The sequence below is a fragment of the Colletotrichum paranaense genome (assembly GCF_030867605.1).
Source record: "Colletotrichum paranaense strain IMI 384185 chromosome Unknown Scaffold_4.1, whole genome shotgun sequence".
Lineage (NCBI taxonomy): Eukaryota > Fungi > Ascomycota > Sordariomycetes > Glomerellales > Glomerellaceae > Colletotrichum > Colletotrichum paranaense.
The window spans coordinates 3602043-3621983 of record NW_026848962.1 but is presented as its reverse complement, the minus strand read 5'-3'; the positions used below and the strand labels follow the sequence as shown (position 1 = coordinate 3621983).

At 53.8% G+C, this 19941-nt stretch overlaps 6 protein-coding genes across 6 annotated transcripts; 3 read left to right on the top strand and 3 right to left on the bottom strand.

The window, feature by feature from the left end:
- Window positions 1–1494: 1494 nt before the first annotated feature.
- On the top strand, window positions 1495–3142 carry CPAR01_06184 (uncharacterized protein; the record flags this gene model as incomplete). Its single annotated transcript, XM_060490458.1, has 4 exons — window positions 1495–1638; window positions 1698–2465; window positions 2529–2860; window positions 3010–3142. 4 exons carry the CDS (start codon window positions 1495–1497, stop codon window positions 3140–3142), a joined length of 1377 nt encoding a protein of 458 aa, XP_060351924.1.
- A 1041-nt stretch (window positions 3143–4183) lies between these two features.
- Window positions 4184–4363, bottom strand: CPAR01_06183 (uncharacterized protein; the record flags this gene model as incomplete). Its single annotated transcript, XM_060490457.1, has 1 exon — window positions 4184–4363. The coding sequence occupies one exon, from the start codon at window positions 4361–4363 to the stop codon at window positions 4184–4186; it is 180 nt and encodes a 59-aa protein (XP_060351923.1).
- Window positions 4364–5694: 1331 nt separating this feature from the next.
- On the top strand, window positions 5695–7901 carry CPAR01_06182 (HMG box protein; the record flags this gene model as incomplete). Its single annotated transcript, XM_060490456.1, has 2 exons — window positions 5695–6057; window positions 6186–7901. 2 exons carry the CDS (start codon window positions 5695–5697, stop codon window positions 7899–7901), a joined length of 2079 nt encoding a protein of 692 aa, XP_060351922.1.
- Window positions 7902–8694: 793 nt separating this feature from the next.
- Window positions 8695–12698, top strand: CPAR01_06181 (CAP-Gly domain-containing protein; the record flags this gene model as incomplete). The annotated part of the gene is made up of 2 exons (XM_060490455.1): window positions 8695–9090; window positions 9147–12698. 2 exons carry the CDS (start codon window positions 8695–8697, stop codon window positions 12696–12698), a joined length of 3948 nt encoding a protein of 1315 aa, XP_060351921.1.
- Window positions 12699–12979: 281 nt separating this feature from the next.
- Window positions 12980–13870, bottom strand: CPAR01_06180 (signal recognition particle subunit SRP19; the record flags this gene model as incomplete). Its single annotated transcript, XM_060490454.1, has 1 exon — window positions 12980–13870. The coding sequence occupies one exon, from the start codon at window positions 13868–13870 to the stop codon at window positions 12980–12982; it is 891 nt and encodes a 296-aa protein (XP_060351920.1).
- Window positions 13871–14837: 967 nt separating this feature from the next.
- CPAR01_06179 (uncharacterized protein) lies at window positions 14838–17023 on the bottom strand (the record flags this gene model as incomplete). Its single annotated transcript, XM_060490453.1, has 6 exons — window positions 14838–14945; window positions 14999–15780; window positions 15846–16131; window positions 16197–16244; window positions 16319–16486; window positions 16934–17023. The coding sequence occupies 6 exons, from the start codon at window positions 17021–17023 to the stop codon at window positions 14838–14840; spliced, it is 1482 nt and encodes a 493-aa protein (XP_060351919.1).
- Window positions 17024–19941: the final 2918 nt, after the last annotated feature.

The window sequence follows — 19941 nt, the reverse complement described above, 5'->3', positions numbered from 1 at the left end:
GACTCGAGAATTAGAGACACTGGCCAGGCCAACTGGCCTGCGGCATTTGATAGACGCCCACAAAAACGCGTCTTGGGTAAATTGTACCGATATCCTTTACAGAGCAAGGTATTAGACATTGGCACTTCACAGAATATGAGTCCTTAACATGCAGTGTTTACTGATTGCCCATATCGGCAAAGAGTTCAGAGCTCCCCCGAGAATAGAATGAATGATGGAGCAGGAGACTTCAAGGTATGTGGCAGCGAAGCTCTGGACTAAGAGAGAATACAGGTAGAGCACAAGCTGGACAACACTCTGCTCAATCCTATCTCACCACGCAATCGATCGAAAGAGCCTATCGAAGGACATTTGTGCTTGTGGTCTGGGGTCGGTAATTAGATTGCTTCATGAGCTCGGGCGAAGGGGCAGACCCTCTGCCCTGGGAAAGTAGCTTGCCAGAGCCAGATCTCAGGACATCGTGTGTTTGTAATACAGCCTAATTCACCGAGAACTCAATTCATCTGTCACGGGAAGCCGAACTTCGGCGATCATCTCCGAGCATCGTCGATGGGCCTTTCACTCGACCGAGACCTTGGTTTCTCACGAACGACGTCACAGGGGATTCTTTAGGGGACTTTCGAGAAAAGGCACCGAGACGTGTCGCCAAGCCAAGGGGGTGACACTGACGGCTTACGCATCCAAGGGGTGACTTCAGGATTCCAGCACGGCGGAACGCTGTTTGTAGACGGATTACACTGGTGAAGAGGGTCTCAGTGAGACAACAGTCTCAACATTCCCGAACGCGGGAGCAAAACTGTGATTGAAATTAGCATTTGAGTCAATGTGACCTGAGCACATGGGGTTTGACGGTTCCGATCGCACATCATGGTCCGATGGGAATTTCTTCGCTTTATGAGAGACATGATGTGCAACGTCAAATATTTTACCTTCTACAGGATATTTGTAGTGCCAGCCGCTGTTGAGGGTTGGGGCGTTTGGCGAAATAAGAAGAAGCTGCTTCTGTCCGTGTATTGCGTGTTGATCCACCATTTGTGTACAGCACTTGGTACGGTGGCCGGTCCTTTACTCAATCATTTCGTTGTCATAAAATTGTGAAACAATTTCGCATAGTTTCTTAAGCATGAGATCAACATGAAATCCCAAAATATTGGTTAAGTGCGTGAGAACAAGCTGAAATGATCTGGGCGAAGTTGAATGAGGCGCAAACGGGAAGCTATCCACAGGTCACGTGTGGGGCAGCCGATTCCTAATGTGTAAGTCGGCGCCTGCACTGTGCACCTGGAAGTTTGCAGGGATAGACTGAGGCGCGTCGCCCCGAAATCTTTTGGAGCTTCATCCAATTCTGTCTGACACCAACCACCCACCCCCAAGGCCAAAGATCCATCACGACCGCGACATATTTGCTGATACTCCGATCGAATCTCCCATACACGATTGAATTGTTGATACCACACGAATTGACCGCCGGCAACCGACGCTTCCGCCGCGAAGATGGTCCAAATCAGCGAGGTTAAGGGAAACAGTCGCGAGAACCGCACGGCTGCCCACACCCACATCAAGGGACTGGGATTGAAGCAGGATGGCACAGCAGAGAAGCAAGCCGCTGGCTTCGTCGGCCAGTCGACGGCAAGAGAGGTGCGCTGATGATTGATGGCCACAACCTCATACCAAGGCAATCACTAACTTCGCGACAGGCAGCTGGTGTTGTAGTTGACCTTATCAAAGCACACAAGATGGCCGGCCGCGGCGTTCTGCTGGCTGGTGGACCCGGTACAGGAAAGACGGCTCTCGCTCTCGCCGTCAGTCAAGAACTCGGAACCAAGATCCCCTTCTGCCCGATTGTCGGCAGCGAAATTTACTCGACAGAGGTGAAGAAGACGGAGATGTTGATGGAGAACTTCCGCCGGGCCATCGGCTTGAAGGTTCGGGAAACGAAGGAAGTGTATGAAGGCGAGGTTACGGAGCTTACGCCTGAAGAAGCCGAGAACCCTCTGGGCGGATACGGCAAAACCATCAGCACACTTCTGATCGGCCTGAAGAGCGCAAAGGGACAGAAGAAATTGCGCCTGGATCCCAGCATATACGAGGCCATCCAGAAGGAAAGGGTTTCAGTGGGAGATGTCGTCTACATCGAGGCGAACACGGGCGCTTGCAAGCGCGTGGGAAGATCAGATGCCTATGCGACCGAGTTCGACCTCGAGGCCGAAGAATACGTCCCCATTCCCAAGGGCGAGGTGCACAAGAAGAAGGAAATCGTGCAGGATGTGACGCTACACGACCTCGATGTTGCCAATGCGCGGCCCCAGGGTGGTCAAGACATCATGAGCATGATGGGCCAGCTGATGAAGCCCAAGATGACTGAGATCACGGACAAGCTGCGCGGAGAGATCAACAAGGTGGTGAGCAAGTACATTGATCAGGGTGTTGCGGAGCTCGTGCCGGGTGTGCTCTTCATCGACGAGGTAAGAAATCTTTGAACGTCTGGCGTAGTTGATAGGGAATCGTGGGTTAATCATTTATGACAGGCACACATGCTCGATGTCGAGTGTTTCACGTACCTGAACCGGGCTCTGGAGTCCCCCATTGCCCCGATTGTCATTCTGGCATCAAACAGAGGAATGGCCACGCTTCGCGGCACGGATGATATTGTCGCGGCGCACGGCATTCCGGCAGACTTCTTGACTCGCATGCTCATCATTCCAACCACGCCGTACCAGGCCGATGAGATCAAGCGTATTGTTCGCATCAGGGCCACCACCGAGGGTGTGCCTATTACCGACGCTGCCCTGGACAAGATCGCGGAGCACGGCGTCCGCATCAGCTTGCGGTACTGCCTGCAGCTGTTGACACCCGCCAGGTGAGTCTACGGTGAACCAAACCATGACAACATTGCCCTGTTTCCCACCGCCTTTGCTTCATCCCTAAAGCCATTCCCCCATCCCCTCTCTGTTGTGGACCATGGATCGACCGGCTAGTGTGAGACAAGTGAGCTAACCCCAATGAAAGCATTCTTTCCAAGGCAAACGGCCGCAGCCAAATCGACGTCCAGGACGTGGCCGAGTGCGAAGACCTCTTTTTGGATTCGCGGCGCAGCGCCAGTCTCTTGAGCAGCGAAAGCGGCAAAGGATACATTTCGTGAGATGAGTGCAAGAGGTGATGGTTGGACGATACGCGAGGAGAAGTCATAGAGCCCATGTCGGCTTCTTTCTCGAATGAAGGATGGCGGCGGCGTTGTAAAAAAGAACTTGTTACAATTATCGAGACCAACAGGTATTCCATGGAGTTGTTCTTTGACATGAAATATTCATCTGGGAGAGAGGACCAGTCATCTGTCGACAAGCGGTCTGGGGGACTCGACTGTATGTGTTTGAATCGGAGTACGAGTGTGGTTAGACGACATGGCGCACGCCTTGGAACTGTGAGCAAAGGCATTGAATCCTTTTCACGTTATCCCACTTGGCTTGACTGGGCATCCGGAGGTTTGGATTGTGAAGAAGAGAGCGCGCTGTTTGCAAAACAAAACGACTGTCAAGCTTTCCAGATGAGGAAAAAATAGAACCGCCCATCCCGACAGTCTTGAGACATTGCAGGCCGCGAACCATAAAAACGCAAGTTTAACGAGAGACAACCCACGCACCGCCAATGCCAGTGCCAATGCCAGTGCCATTCTTTCCTAACAATAACTAGATGGAAAATGTCCTTCACCGCGTCTTGTCTTTTTTCCTGGCTGCTCTCCCAGAGTTCCCGTTCTGAACCCCGGCTCCCCCTCCCATCCGTCCGTACTTTTGCGTCTGTCATCAGAGACATCACCAACGCCAAACGCATTGTGTCCTGCCGATCAAATTTAAAATTTTCTAGTATCCAACAGACAGAAGAATGAAGCAGAGGAATTTCCTCATGGGCCCAGCTTATCCGCCCTTTCCCTTCTTTTCATCACGTGGGAGATGTGTCCAACCAACCTAGCCTAATTTCGGCCGGGGGTTGAGTGAGGAGAGGGAGGGGGGCAGACTTCTTTACATTGTCTTTGTTCCTTTACCGGGGCGGGCTTATGATTGAACATTCCAACCGGGGAACACAGCGCTCTCGTCCTCTCTGTGCATTCATTCCTTTACTGCCGCCTTTAATCTTCTGCCCCCGGTACACAGTCCTCATTCTGATCCTGGCCACACCCATCCAAGGGTCATTGTTTCTGACGTCCACCCCCAGCCCATGGGTCTGCAGTCGGTCTGCGGCTTCTTTTGAAGAGAGGGACTGGTTGGCAAAGCAGGGGGGGGGGGGGCAAGGAGGAAGAGCCCAGTCGCGGCGGCAGAGACAGCGGCTGCTGCATTAGTAGCAGCAGCAACACATGCGGGATGGGCATTGTAGATGGTCTGGGCTTGACTGCATTGCTGATGACATGAAAGGAAAGAAATGCCTAAAATAACATGGGGGGGATGAGAAATCCAGACTGCTTTGAGCAGCACATAGCCTTCCTCGTCTTTCATCCAACCAGGGTAAACCTCTACCTATCCTCACCAAACAAGACTTGAAGTTGAATGTGGAGGGATATTCTTCAAAGTCGCGTCTCCGTGTCTCGTTGTTGTTCATACCTTTGAGTCATTATTCATCTTTTTGCGTCCTCGTCTAGGTCGCTCTTGCTACCGCCGCATCCTTTCCCGCCTTCTACGGCTCCATCTTCGGACTTGGGGACCCGAAACTTGCCTATTTCTTGTTCTCAAGGTCTGAGGGCAAGAAAGGCATTTGCCCATTTCTTGGCCCATAATCTGTCTCTCCGTCTCCAACGCTCTATGCGAACGGAACGCCTGGGCGAGTCCTAAAGAAGAGAGAGACAGACATAGACGACGCGGGCACCGGTCACCACAGGGCAAACGCTTCTTCACAAAGAATCCCATTTCCCTCATCTGCAACAACCTTGGGTCTCCGGTACATTCCCGAGACACATTTCCCACCCCCCAAAGGATCAACATCTCTCTCTCTCTATCTCTCTTGCGAGCTTACCCTTCTTACTTCTTTTCCGTTTCCTGACTTCAGTTCGTCCGTCCTTCCCGCCTCTCCCTTTGCTCACCACTCAGATCCATCTCCTTCCCTGCTCAGAGCCGTCGGTCAACCGTCGTCGTTGACGCTGGTCGCTGTTCGTCGCTGTCGTCTCGACGACATCGTACCAACCGCCCTGCCTACCCTGATGTTCTTTCTTCCCCATAATGGCCACCTCCATCTTTGAACATAAAGTCATTGAGTTAGACAGTCATTGTCTGCTCAGTTTCTGCTGAATGAGAAGTCGTCGTCTCGTTATCACAAAGGAGAAGGGGAAAAAGGTCGGAACGAACAATCGGCCATCGAACAAAAGTGATCTCGGCCCCGTCTCGTCTCGTTCCAACTTACCGATATACTGCTTCGCCTGTCTCTCGCACGTCTGTCAAATCATTGCTGCCTTTCCTGCTCGCCCAAGTCCACAACTACACGGATTCGCCAACACTCTTCGAACCCTAACTCAACCCTAGCAATCCGTCGTGTCTCTCACCATTGACAACGTACATACACCCCCTGTCTCTTCTGCTTCTTCAAACGCCCCCCTTTCCGAAGCATGGTGTAAGTCCAAACGTCTCATAGCTTCGAACGCCTCGCCCACTTGTCCCCAGTCCCAACTCGCATCTGTTTGCACACCTCCTGCAAACCCTTACAACCCAAAAGATGACAGATGTGGTCTCTACGCCTCGGCCACGGCGGTCAACCTCTTCCTCTGGTGGCATCTCTGCCCATTCGGCCATGGAACGAAGAGCGAGCCAGGAGACGGACGAGGGACCAAACTCTGTGGGCTCTGCTGGCAGTCGCGCGAGCAGAAAGCGCGTTGCGTCCATCGATATCGAGGAAGCGAACACCTCTAAAGTGAGAAACCTCAGCTTGGAGACCAGACCGATGAGTAGCCAGAGCGGCAAGGATACCATCTGTCTCTGCACGCCCGGACTCAAGATCCCAAGGCCTCGCAACCGTGAGTCGCACATTTCCCGCTCTTCATCCCACATCGTCGGTCGACACATATTCGTCACAGGCCTGGTCCGAGACCGGCCTCGGGGGACTCTTCTTTGTTGGACGATCCAAACAGACTGCTGGACACTTGTGTAATGCCGGTTGACTGACGTTGTTCTTTGACAGCCTTCATACTGTATAGACAACACCACCAGGCCACCGTCTCCAGCGAATTCCCAGGCCTTTCCAACCCAGATATATCCAAAATCATAGGACAGCGGTGGAAATCACAGGACCCGCGAGAGAAGGAAATTTGGAGGCAACTTGGAGAAGAGGAGAAGAGACGGCACGCGGTAGACTACCCAGATTACCGCTATCGGCCTCGTCGGGGTAGATCTAGGAGTCAAACAGGATCGTCAGCCTCGACTAATCCAGGACGGTGCCCCAACTGTGGTGGCAGATTCATCGCAACGCCGAGAACGCCGTCAACACCAGCAGGCACACCGACAGTCGCAAAACCAAAAATGCAGCCGCATCACCCGAGCGAGGCTCGCAGCGGGGACAGCGATCACCTTCGGCATGCTTTACCTGGAGAGAAACAGCCCTACCAACACCAACACAACAACTTGCGGGACGTGGAAGAAGGATACGAACCAATGTCGCCATCCCCCGAGCTCAAACGACGCCGAATCAACCCCTCTACGGGATATTACCAGGCAGTTCCTTCATCCGGACCATACACAGGCCATCCTCTATCGAGGCAGCCTAGGTCATCGGTGAGTATGCCTCCTACGCCGCCTGTCGCCGGCTACGGGCCCTTGCCCGGTCCATCATCACTCGCGAGGCCCGGGTATAGTAACATGGCGCCCCCTCCTCCACGACCGCCCCATCCGGCGAACGCGGGGCCAAGCCGCGGCCCGGGCTACGATGAAAGTCTTCGACTGCCGCCCCTCCAGACCCAGTCGTCTCCGCCACTCAACAGAGACAACGATATAAACGACCGCCCGAGTGCACACCCAATGACTGGCATGGGCATCGGAAACCCGAGAGATAGATATGCTCAAAGCCTCGAGGCCATGATCATGACGATTCCTTTCTGGAGCAAGCTGAAAGTCCTGCAAAAGATCAGCCCGACCTTAGCTCCGCCGGGACCGGCCAGTCCTGAAATCGAGATTCGCGGCGCAGTCGTTGCCGTTGAAGGGGCTGATCCTCGACAGCTAGAGCAGGTGGGAACGGCAGTGCATCGGTCTCTCCTCGGCTTGAGCGAAATTGATCTGAAGACGTGGAGCGAGGGACCGAGTACGCCGTTGTCTGGCCTGTCGGCCGAAGATGACGCAAGGATGAACGACACGGCCTCTGCTGGCGGCAGCAGCAGTAAGAGCAGCCATTCGCAGCCCAACTTACACGCCTCGGAGCTGTTCTCTAACTATATGGAGAGCATCCTGAAGTGGCATGTGAAGTCGCGAGAGATCATCAAACACGTCTCCACTAAGCCGACTTTCGCATCGGATCCGCCTCCGCTCACGAGGCGGGCATCGGAGGGGGAGGGTGTCGGGTCTCGACATAGTTCGATATCGGTACCCAGCAAAACACCAGTTGCGCTGCTCCCCGCGGGATTCAGTTTGACTCTATCAGACAAGTACGCTTGCACATTGCCCATCTATGATTGCTATGCCCCAATCGACCATTGGCAATGGGTATCGACTTTGTGGAGGGGAATCGTTGGACCGGACCTTGTCATCTACGTCAAGTCAGTGACTGAGGAGGAAATCACTCACGCAGGTGCAGTTGAGTTCCGAGGCCACGGTGTGATAGTGGTGAGAGTTGCGCATAATAAGCCATTGGACGAGAAGACTGAGCGACGCATCTCTTTTGAGTTGGTGGAGTGGATTCGAGGAGGTAGCTATCAGGAGGGATTCGGGCGAGGTTGAGATGGCTACTAAAGCAGACTTAATAATGTGATGATTTTCAGCGGGATGCGGTGACGGATTTCCTTCTTTTCGGATTGAGACACACTATTGATTTTTCTTGACATAGCGTAGGCGTAGATAGGAAACCAAAATACTGAGCAAACGTATTGAGTCGATTATTGGACAGCGCGTGCTTCAAGTGAGTGTATCTGAACGCCCAAATAGGTCAAACGATATCTCCCTGCGTTGTGTCGAGAGCCGATCTGCTACGCCCTGACTACTTCATAGAGTGATGCATTTCATGGGCGTTTCGCTGAAGGGAATGAGACAATGTCGCTGTGTATTTCTTTGAAGCCCGTTTGCTTTGTGTTTGAGGCAGCATTGTTGTCGTCTACTACCCGTGTCTTCTTAGTAAGGCCTTATGATGGATGTCGGTCACTTGTACACAGTACTGGTGTATGAAGTTATCCATTAGGAAGTCTCGCTTAAGCTCATAGCGGAAGACCCTGAGATGCGAGGCAGAAACTAGCCAATCAGGCACTGACTTTGTATTGACATCACCCCTACTCCGTACTAAACCCCTTGTCAGTTTAGTCGCAGGTGCCGCAGTAGTAGTAGCAAGCTCCAAGCTCCAACGCGTTTATCCGATTGGGACGCGCTCCCAATGGCCCCCTGGGTGACATCCAAACACAACGTAATCTTCCAAGTACACACCACTCATCACGACGGGGCCTCAACGACTGGCCTACGCCCCACGATACCGACAGCAGTAACGAACATGGTTATCTCCCAGTAGACTCACAATCGCGGAACAATGTCGGAGCTCGCAGTTGGCCAGACGGTACGTCTATCAGACGGCCGGACTGGCATCGTTCGCTTCGCCGGTGGAACGCACTTCGCTAGCGGTGATTGGGTGGGCATTGAGCTTGAGGATGATAGCGGGAAGAACGATGGCAGCGTTCAGGGCGAGCGGTACTTTGACTGTGCCCTTGGGCATGGCATGTTTGTGCGCCCGACGACATTGGCCATCATCGCCCAGGCGCCTGCTCCGGCGGCGAAGCCAGCAGCTCGCAGGCCTAGCCGGCCGAGCAGCTTCAATCCTGGCGCTGGGAGGACGACCAGCGACACGGGTTTGACCAAGAGGATGAGTCTGAATGCGCCGAGTCCTAGTCCGGGACCTAAGGTGTCCCGGCCGGGGAGTACATTGAGGGTGAGTGTACAGATACCTGTGTAAACCAAGAGCAACGACTCACCATGGATATGTAGTCACCGACCAAGTCACCCACAAAACAGCTCGGATCAGCAACATCGAGTACCGCGCCATCGCGAACTACCACACCGTCCAATACACGTACACCAGCTACAGCTGCCAAAACGCGGCCAAGCGTGGGAACCTCTCGCAGCTCCATGGGACCTCCACCAATACCCGCCAATAGAACCACGAGACAACCCTCGACATCTTCAGCTCCCACACGGCCCACCCCAGGAAGACCTAATAGTGGTCGACTTTCCATCTCTGGACGGACTGCGGGTTCTGCGAGAAGGCCCTCCGCGGACATGGGAGCTGGGAAGAACGCCGACAGCGGCGAAGACGCAGGTGCCACGTCTCCCAACAAAGATGGCGAGACAAGCCCCGTGAGAGCAAGGACAAAGGCTTTGGAGAAGCTCACATCAGGCTCCGCGTCTACAACGCCTACAAGCTCAACAAAACCAGCGACAACTGCCCGTTCTACACCAAATGCCGCCGCTGCGAATAGAGAGATAGAGGACCTCAAGGCCAAGCTGAAAGTGCTTGAGAGAAAGAGATTGGAGGACAGAGAGAAGTTGAAGCAATTGGACCAGGTCCAAGGCGAGCGGGACAGATTCCAGTCGATCATAGAAAAGTTGCAGGCGAAATATCAGCCTCAGCAAAGCGAGAACAACGAGTTGCGAAAACAATTAAAGGAGGCAGAGGAGAGGTTCGAATCCATCGAATCAATGCAGATGGAGCATGAGACCGCCTTGGAGCTGGCCACATTGGACCGTGAGATGGCTGAAGAGACGGCCGAGGTTCTTAAGGTTGAACTTGAGGCTCTGAAGCAGAAGTCGGAAGAGCTTGAGCTCGAAGTGGAAATTCTCCGCGAAGAGAATGCGGAATTCGGCCAGGGTATGTCAGCGGAAGACCGAGCCAGCACCGGATGGCTGCAGATGGAGAGGACGAACGAGCGGCTCCGCGAAGCTCTCCTGCGATTGCGCGACTTGACTCAGCAACAAGAGGAGGAGCTCAAGGACCAAATCAAGACTTTGGAGGATGATCTCCAAGAATTTGGCACCGTTAAGGAGCAGTTTGATGCGGCGAAGGAAAAGTTGGCCCAATCCGAGGCTGCAGTTGAGGATCTTCGGCAACAACTCGATAATGCTTTGGGCGCTGAAGATATGATCGAGGACCTCACTGAGCGTAACATGAGCATGTCTGAGCAAATCGAAGAACTCAAGGCCGTCATCGAAGATCTCGAAAACCTAAAGGAGATCAACGACGAGCTGGAGATCAACCACGTCCAGAACGAAAAGGAGATGCAAGAGGACCTCGACTTCAAGGACAGCGTCATCACGGAGCAGGCGCGACGGGCGGGCGAGCAAGAGGAGGCCCTGGAGGACATGGAATACACTCTGTCCCGCTTCAGAGGACTGGTCACAAGCTTGCAGAGCGACCTCGAGGACATGCGGGCGTCACATGCTGTGACCGAGACGGAATCCGAGCAGCTTAACAGCAAGTCTCGCGCTATGATGGACCTGAACATGAAGCTCCAGATCTCCGCCTCCAAGGCCCAAGTCAAGACGATCGACCTCGAGCTACGACGACTAGAGGCTCAGGAGGCCGAGCAACACTTGGAGATTGTCAAGATGTTCTTGCCTGATAACTACAAGGAGGACCAAGACTCTGTGCTTGCTCTGCTGAGGTTTAGGAGATTGGCCTTCAAGGCCGAGCTCCTGCAGTCGTTCATCAAGGAGCGTGTCAACGGCCAACCTCATCCTGGCCACGAGGACGACGTCTTTGCTGGCTGCGATGCTATCGACAAACTTACATGGGTCGCTTCTATGTGCGAGCGCTTCACTAACGCCATCAGCCACTGCTCGATTGAACAATTCCAGCGGTTCCAGAATGCCTTGTTTGAGCTGGAGCCAGTGGAGCGGGCGCTGAACGGATGGATCGACGGCTTGCGACGAGATGACCTCAAGGAGCAGAAGTGTGCGGACGAACTCCAGCGCACGATTGCGCTCATGTCCCATCTCGCTGAAGTTCACCTCACCAACGAGCTGCCCGACTTTGCCGAGGACACGTACATGCAGACTGTCGTCATGCAGAGCCATCTTGAGTCTGCCGGAGCCACCTTTGCTGCTTTGCGTGGAATGGTCCAGAGAGTTGTGCCCTCCGAGTCTGAAGACGATGAGATGGCGCAGCACTTTAGCAAGAAATCCGAGTTTGTCGTTGCTCAGACCCGGAGTGCCAAGGTTATTGCTGGAAAGGCTGTGCGGGCCCTGCAAGATCTCAAGTCTCGCTCGCTGGCGTTGCCGCAAGAGACCAAGGAGTCCTTTGAGCAGTGCCAGGATGCCACTCAACAGCTGGCAGCGTTGGCTCGTGAGATTGGCTCCGACTTGCATACGCTCCTACACGAGGAAGGCCGTAACGAGCCCTTTACGTACCGCGAAGTCCAGGATACAATCTCCAAGGCCACCACCAAGGTCACCATGTCGAGCGAGTCCGACCTCTTCTCAACGTACCTGTCTAGGCTTCGTACTCTTACCAGCCAGATCTCAGACCTGGCCGCACTTAGCGCAGATTTGTCCCAGACGCAAGAGTTTGAAGTCAGCCCCGCACCGTGGAAGCTTCGTTCCCAGGAGCTCAAGGCCATCAAGACAATCCCCGTCGATGCGGAGGAGGAGATGCGCCGCCTTAAGGAGGAGCACAACGAAGCCCGCGTGGCGATTGCGCAGCGCGACGAGAATTTGAGCACGGCCAACCTCAAGATTGAGACCCTCGAGTCGAGGATGAAGGATGCTAATGCCAAGGCTTCTCGCATTGAGGATCTCGAGGCGCAGATCGAGGCTGCGAAGCAAAAGGCTGCTAGTCTCAAGGAAGACATTGATAAGCAAGACCGCGAGCTCAAGACACTGGAGACGGACCGCGACAAGTGGAAAAAGATTGCCGGCGACAGCAAGGCTTTCGCGGACGGCGCCGGTGCAGCGGGCGCCAAGGCCGGCCAGGAGCGGGCGGTTGCTACGGCGCGCGAGATGGATGCTCTCAAAAGCGAGATTGCGAGCCTGCAGGCTGCCGTGCGATACCTTCGCGAGGACAACAGGCGCGCCAGGACGACGGAGCAGCACAACTACGACTGGCTGGCGGAGCCGCTCACCAAGTCACCTTCCGTCGTGGAACAGCGCCGCGCCCTCGTCGTGGCGGAGGGCAAGGATGTTCTCAGCGAGCTGGTCAAGTTCACAACGTCGGCCCGCGTATACGACCTTGCTTCCCTGCCGGAGGACAAGCTCGCGTGGAAGCCAGCGCGCAGCACGCCGCAGTACCACGCGGCCAAGCAGAGGGAGGACCTCGCGGCGTGGAACAGCTGGCGGAACTCGGTGCTCAAGAAGTCCGAGGTCGTGCTAGGGCGCAAGGATGGGGCGGCGGCGGAGAAGAGGCAGATGATGAAGAGCGTGGCGGCGAGATTGCAGATTCGTTTGCCGGACGCGGACGGCAAGATGGTGCCCGGCGGCGGGAGGGATGTGCAGATTGTGGGATCGCGCGAGTGGGAGGGGATACAGGGCCGACTGGCGGCAGTATGATTATCATGGAAGCGATGCGATGTGGCAGAAGGACTAGTAGGATGTTAAATACCCCCTGAATCCCAACCTTATTCTTCAAGTCTAGCATGCTTAGATTGGGCTCCCTCAGCCTTTTTCTACGACCTTCCCCTTTGTATCTCCGTGATGTCGTTTTAACTTGTTGACCATTGACCGTTGGCCGTGGTATGTTTTTTCATGATGATGCTTAGAACTCCTTGGATGTGGTCCACCCCTGGTTTCCCTTTTGACGACTCTCTTTCTCTTTTCTCTGACAGTCCACATCAAGCCTTGCCCTTGCCCTTCTTCTTCTTACCAGCCTTCTCCTCAGCACCGCTACCACCACCACCCAAAGCACCGCCCTGAGCCTGCTGCATCAACGCCGCCATCGGGTCCCCGCCCCCCTGCATCTCCTTCATCATATCCTTGAACAAGTTCTCGCTGACGCCGCCGCCCGTCATGGCGGGACTGATATACGGCAACAGCTCGCCCATCTTCCACCCGCGCGGGACGGCAGGCCTAGGCCACGGCTTGCTGGGATCGTGCGCGGGAGCACCCTGCACGCGCGCCTTTAGGGCGGCACTGTCCTCCGTCGTCGGGTTGCGCTTGAGGTGCTCGGCGACGAGGATGTACAGGTGGTGCTTGTTCTTGATCTCCTGACACCCCGCGGGGCGGCTCGCCGCGCTGGCTTTGCCGCCGTCCGGGCCGAGTTGGCCGTTGAAGCGCGTGCGGATCTTGACGCGGCCCGGGTTCGCCCAGTCCTTTGGGTGGAATTTGGCGGGCTCGAAGAGCGTTGGCAGGCGGAGGGCGGCGCAGGCGTTTACGATTTCGCGGGCGATGGGGTTCTCTACGGCAAGGGATTTGGGGACGCGGCGGCCTTCGGCGCGTGTGCGGCGGGCGTCAAAGTAGATTGGGTAGAGGCACTGGAAGTCTGCGTATTGCTTCTGGTCGATGGTCGTCTGGAACTCGGAGGAGCCGCCGCGGGGGCCTGAGCCGCTGCTGGCGGCGGCGGGGGGGATGGTGGAAGGGTTGATTTGCGGTGCGCGTGGTGCTGAAGATTTGGGCTCGACGCGGCGCATGATGTCGTTGTCGGCAAAGTCGTCAATGTCGCCCTCGGAGGGGTCTGATGCCTCGAGGTCGCTGTCTTCGACCTCCTCTATGCGTGGGTGCGACATGGTGGTTGTGGTTTGTGTGGGGGGTTGTTGGTGTGGTATTGTCTGGCGGACTATCTGTGATCGCCACTTCTTGTTTTGTACCCGATTGAGCTCGTGGCTCTCGAGGTATCAGTCGCTTCGGGAGCTTTCGTCGTCGTCGTTGGTGGTGGGTTTGGAGGCCTGGCAGATGTGAGGTGAGGATACAGTTGTGGATTGAAGAGGAGGCTCTCTCTCTCTACTAATCCACTCTGGGATTTTGGCCGGCAGGTGTGGGGTTGGTTGCAAGACCACGGCTCGTGGTGGGGTTTGGGTTGGAGTGGCGGGGTCCACTATCTCGCTGGGGCTCGGCAGACAGGCACAGGGCATTACTTCACCTCAGCTCATGGGTAGCTTACAGACGAAGGTATACACGAACACTCGTTTTTCCCTCTGCAAATAACCCGCAGCTTCATGGATGTGGCAAGAGCAATGGCTTTTCGTTAAAACAAAAGAAAAAGTGCCTACGAGGGAATTCGAACTCATGATCTTCAAAAAATATAAGCCACCGGGGGTCAAGATGCTAGCGCGGAGGTCGGGAGTGAGCAGTCGCAACTATAACGCCAACACGTCTCCTCATCCGATGGTGACAATCTGAGCAAATTGCTGACCCATATAGCTAGAGCGTGATGCAATGGTTTTGCAGGGCCAGAAATTCAGGTACGATTGGTCCTCCCTCAAGCGCTACGTGAGCCTCACTGCATGAAGAAAATATCTGGAAAACAGCTATCCATGTATAGCTATACGAAGCTCATTTGGCAAGCTCATTTTGCCAGTGAGAAAGCTAACCATACAAGAATTAATTCTCAAAAAGCAAACCCAGTACGTTGAGAGACCAGCAGCAGATGAGTTACGACTTTCTGTGCCACAGCCAATTCCATGTGCCACAGCAAATCCTGTCCCTTTGTCCTTTTGTCTCTCCTTCCTTCCAAAATCGGCTTCTCGAAGCCGTTCAGTTTTCGTAAATCTTGGCATTCTTGAACTTTGTGCCAGGTGGATGATCCTCAACTCTGAACTTGCAATACGGGTGGGTGCAGGTGGTTCCAGTCACGCTAGGACACTGCGAGACTTGTTAGTACACCTGTTCTGCAAGAGTGAAAGGCAAAGACTTACATGATGTCCGTAAATGCAGTTTTCCACGTCACACTCCTGACCGCTGGTGCAGGGGTTGAGACGAGTCAAATGGGCAATGGCGTTAATTTCATCCGGGTTGGGCTTGTATTTGTGTTCGAAGCAGCACTCATCGCCCTTGGCACAAGGACCGCGCAGGTAATGGTTGTTGCACAGCTTGTCCTTGCCTGTTCGTTTCTTAATGTTGTCCATGGCTGTTGCGTTGATGGGGATGGGGGGATCCAAGCCACGTTCGCCAGGGTTCCATGCCGGTGTTGCCACTTTTGGCTCCGGAGCCTTTCGAGCTGGAACATTGACGGATATTTTAGCCAACGGGGTGGTGATGACAGGCGGCGGGCTAGCCTTAGCGGTGACCCCGGCCCAGGAAGAAGAGGCTGTCGTCGCCAATGTAGCAGGGGGTGAGGTTGGCGAAGCCACCATCACAGGCGAAGATGTTGACGCTCTAGATGGAGCCGAAAAGAAAGGTCCCGACGCTGGTGCCTGCGCCGAAAATCTGGCGTATGCCTCGGCACGTTCAGCAGCGCGGTCGCCGCTTCTATCAATGAGCTTTTGGTTTCGGAAAAGGCTGGGTAGCGGGTCGAGGATATGAACGTTGGTGTTTTTTAGCTCTCTGACCGTAGCGACGCCCTCAATTAGACTGACTCTTGAGCGAGTATCTGTATCTTGAAGGATTTCATCGAGGAAAGGGGCATAACCAGCATCGTGGGAAATGCCTAGCAAAATCTGTCTGCAGTTGTAGTTTCGCAAGTGCCAGCGGGTGGCCTCTATGGCAATGTTAGCCCATGTGTCACTACTACAACATCACCATCTAGTCTCGTGTACAACGCACCTTTGATCTTCGAGTCGGCACGTTCCTTACCGTGACCAACGTCGATGAAATCAAACGAAGCTTTGGCCTGTGTGAAACCCAGAGAAAACTCCCTGAGCTCGGACTCGCTATCGAGGCAGCCATCTCTGCGCATAGCACGTCCAAGACCGGATAGATTGGCGCAGACTTTGGCGACGATTTCAACCTCACCAGACTGGCTGCCAACATACTCGGCAACGGCAGTTCGGAGGGCGTAGGCGGCTTGCTTGCCGCCCTCGATACCTTGTCTGATAAACGATTCTTGGAACTATTGAGAAGGCGCCGAAATTAGCATTACATCGAAAACCCGAGGTAGTAGTCGGGGCTACATACAAGAAGTCCATCTCCATCAATTAGAATCAAGACGTAGGGATTGCGATTCTGCGAGGTTTAGTCACTCTGGAGCTCAAGGGTGGGGAAGAAGCTGCTGGGCAGCAGGCGGCGCCGCTGTCTACCTTCATGTAGCTGTTATCATAATCAAGCTCTTGCAGCACCTGCTGCATCTCTCTTCTGGAAGTGGTAGCATGCTCGAGGTCGAGCTTTGCATTGCGCAGCTCCTGCTTGAGTATCTGATTTTCATCGGCATATTGGCCCTGAATTTCTTTGCAGTATATCAAAAGGTCCTGTGGTATCAAACGAGGTTAGCGGAATGTAACTTTGGTCAAGGTTCATAACCTTGTTCAGAGGGGCGATCCCATGTTGGGATGGACGGGAATAGCAGTTCGTCGCGTCTCGTGCAGGTGGATTGGGAGTGGGCTTGGAAAGGTGGCGATGAGGGAAGTAGGGGATCAGCAGCCGAAGCGCGTCAACAATGATAGCTGCAGCGCCAACGCCAAACAGGCGCTGAAGCTAGACGCGGTAGCAAAAGTTGACGACATGCCTCGAAAAGCTCGAGCTCAAGCTCAATCTGGGGGTGGCTTTGCTGCGGGACCCTATCGAGCAAGGGACAGGAAGCTTTGGTCTCTCTGCAGACGCAAACCAGCCGTGGAAAGGACGCAGAAGATTCAAACCGGGAGAAGGGGTGGGCAGGCAATGGCAAACCATGAGGGAAGTGGAAAACGCAAACGTACCTTCATCAACTGGTCGCTGGCGTTCTGATAACCCTGCAAGTTCTGATACCGAGTGACAAAGTCCATGATCTCTGGCTTATCCAAGGCCATTTTGGTGGATGGTTTTTCTTTCTTAATGCCTGATCCGATGGCCGAAGGCAAGGTGTTGCTCGGCGAGAAAGGAAAAGAATGCAACGGAGATTGGCTACTAGTGCGAAGGTAAGGTGGGAGAACAGGGGCCGAATTGTTGGTGTTGATGCCCAGGTTGTTGGTGTCAAAAGGCGACCGGGTGGTCGTGGTATGAGTGGTGGTGGGCATCTTTTTCTTTTTTTTCCCCCTCCTTCCCTCAGGCAAAGTGAGAGCTGCTTGTTTTTTTTCTGCCACCAGTCAGATTCAGCGAGCGAAATAAATTGAGAGAGCCCAAGCAGGAAGAAGAGTGAGAAAGGTGAGGCGGACGCTGCAGTCCTTGTGTGCCGAAGGGAAAAGGCAAGAAGTCGCGGCGGTAGTCTCAACTGCTGCACTCTCTATTGGCGCCAGCAGGTGCAGGTGCAGGTACGGTAGGTAGGTGGCTGAGTGAGTGAGTGAGCGAGTGAGTGAGTGCGTGTGCGTGTGTGTGTGAGTGAGTGTTGTGCTTGGACGGGACGTGGATGTGTGGATGACCGTAGTGCTTGTGCTTGGTGCTTGGGTAGGTGGTAAAAAAAAATAAAAAAATAAAAATATAGGTAAAAGTACCTTGCCTGCCTCGTGTGCTTGTGATGCTTTGGTGCGATGGCCCAGCCGGATCAGGCAGATAGTGTGCTCTGCTGCAGATGTCGCTGTAGCAAGAAATGCGCCTAGCCAGTACGTAGCAGGTTACGTCTCTTCTGGAAAGCGATTTATGAGAGGTAAGGTGAGGTAACCTTTCGACTAGGCTTGCGTGTGCAATGTATGAGAACCGCGTAGGTAGGCAGGTGGTTTGATGATATGAGGAAAATAATCTTTGTGGCTAAACCCTTTCTTCACATCTAGAGCTTCGTGTGAGCTGCAATAAGAACCTCGAGAGCTGTGAAAGGCAAGAAAGCCAAGACAAGTGGATAGGGAACCAAAAGTGTAAGAATCTGGAAAGCAAAATAAGATGCAGCCAAAGAAAAGAGAGTCAAGCACTCAGAGAATACCTTAGCGCAGCTCACGTCTCGTCGATCGGCGATGGGATTGATAAGGTTGATAGCTGGACAGGGCTGGAGTTTGGGGGCAGAAGAGGACGTTCAAGATGGTCGGTTCAGGCAAAAAGTCATGGGTAATTGAGTAAAGGGAGGTAGTACCTGAGGGCTGAAAAGGTGAGGTGTGACCGACCGGTTGAAGGTGAAGCAGTGCCAAAAAGCCTCCTAGTGCGTCTTGAGAGAGCGAGTAGAGGCTACGAGGGCAATGTAACGGCAGGCAAGACGATAGACAATGGGGTAGGATCGGGATTCGACTAGACCAGGATTCAGGATGGAGGTTGGCTGGTAGATGGGGTCTGAGGCGAGAGGGCGGGAGTACGGATATGTCTGAGGTTGAGACGAGGTAAGTCAAATAAACGGTGGGTGCCGTAGAGATTTTGTTTAAGAAAAAGTTGGAAGGGCAGCAGCTTCTTTCCCTTTCCTGTACTTTACGAACAAGGGTCAATAAGACGGGTTTATGTAAAAGGTGGAAGAAAACGAACAAATATTGCAGACGTGTCTGCGAGACGGAATAACGCAGCAACAAACGGATTTTGGGTTGAAAGATGCCAGCCGTCTGTTGTCTGCTGTCTGCTTCCTCTCCCAGTCGATACCTGACAGCAGAGAGTGACGGGAAGCGGTGAAGCCACCACCGGATTCTTGTATATCGATCTGCTGGGACCCGGAATGCGGAAAGCAGGATGAGCGCTCACTCGCCGGATGCGAATGGATGGCGGGGGTAATCTTTCTTGACCCAACCTAGGCACGGGTAGACTTCCAATTGTCAAGAGATGGGGAAATGTTCACAAGTGACATTCGAGAAACCGTGGGAAGTTGATTGCATAGGTAGGCAAAAAAGCAAGCGTCCGATAAGATGTTAGATACGCCACAACACAAGTCGTTGGCTGGCGGAAATTGATTTTTTTTTCTTCCTCTACGGATATGGTGTTGGTGCCGTACTGTCTGGACCCCGGAAAAAATTGTTAAACTGGAATACGAAAAAAAAAAAAAAAAAAAAAAGTTTACCACTGGTCCCAATCGTCATAGGCCGCAAGGATATGCGTACCTTTCATCCCGCAAGACACCATTGACACCCATTCCCCAGTACGCCGAACGACACAAAACCTCGAATCAGAACATGGGCATGACGGCAACAGAAAAGTACACTCAGGGTATACATAGGGTATATCATGGTCATCTATGCATCCTCGTTGTTGTATCTGCCTCAACCATTCTTGGCTACCTGCTGGCTGACGACTACCTAGCAACGGCTGCGATGTGCCTGGCCTGCACCTCGCTCGACTGATTGTCCACCGCTTGTGCATGAGATGCCACTTTAGCGACAACTTGCGAGGCACCACGGAACCCGGTAAGCAGGCACTGGCAGGGCAGCTCCTTCTCCGCTGGCGCTAAATCCACTACCGTTGTCCCACCTAACTGGCCAGCATCCCCCATCATGGCAGGGGGGGGCCCTTCAGCTGTAAATCGTCTATCCCCCAAGGCGCTCAACTTCTCGACTTCAATTCAACCCACCACTACATGCAGCCAATGACAACAACTCAATGTCATGCACTGAACCGCCGCTAGGCCGCGACCTTTTCACCATCTCTTTTTCGACTCTCACCTGCGACGTTCAAGAAAAACGCCTTGCCATCCCTCTTTCCTTTACTGTCTCAATCATCCAAGCCCCTCGCTCCTTCTTCCAGGAGCTTGCAGGCAGATGTTACGGATAGTATCTTACTCCAACTTGAAGGTGAGCGGCTCAGGCTTGAATGTCCCTAAATTGCCTTTGTTTCTGTCCGTTTCAAATATCGTTCCTCAGTCTTCCATATAACGTACGTAGTAAGGGGC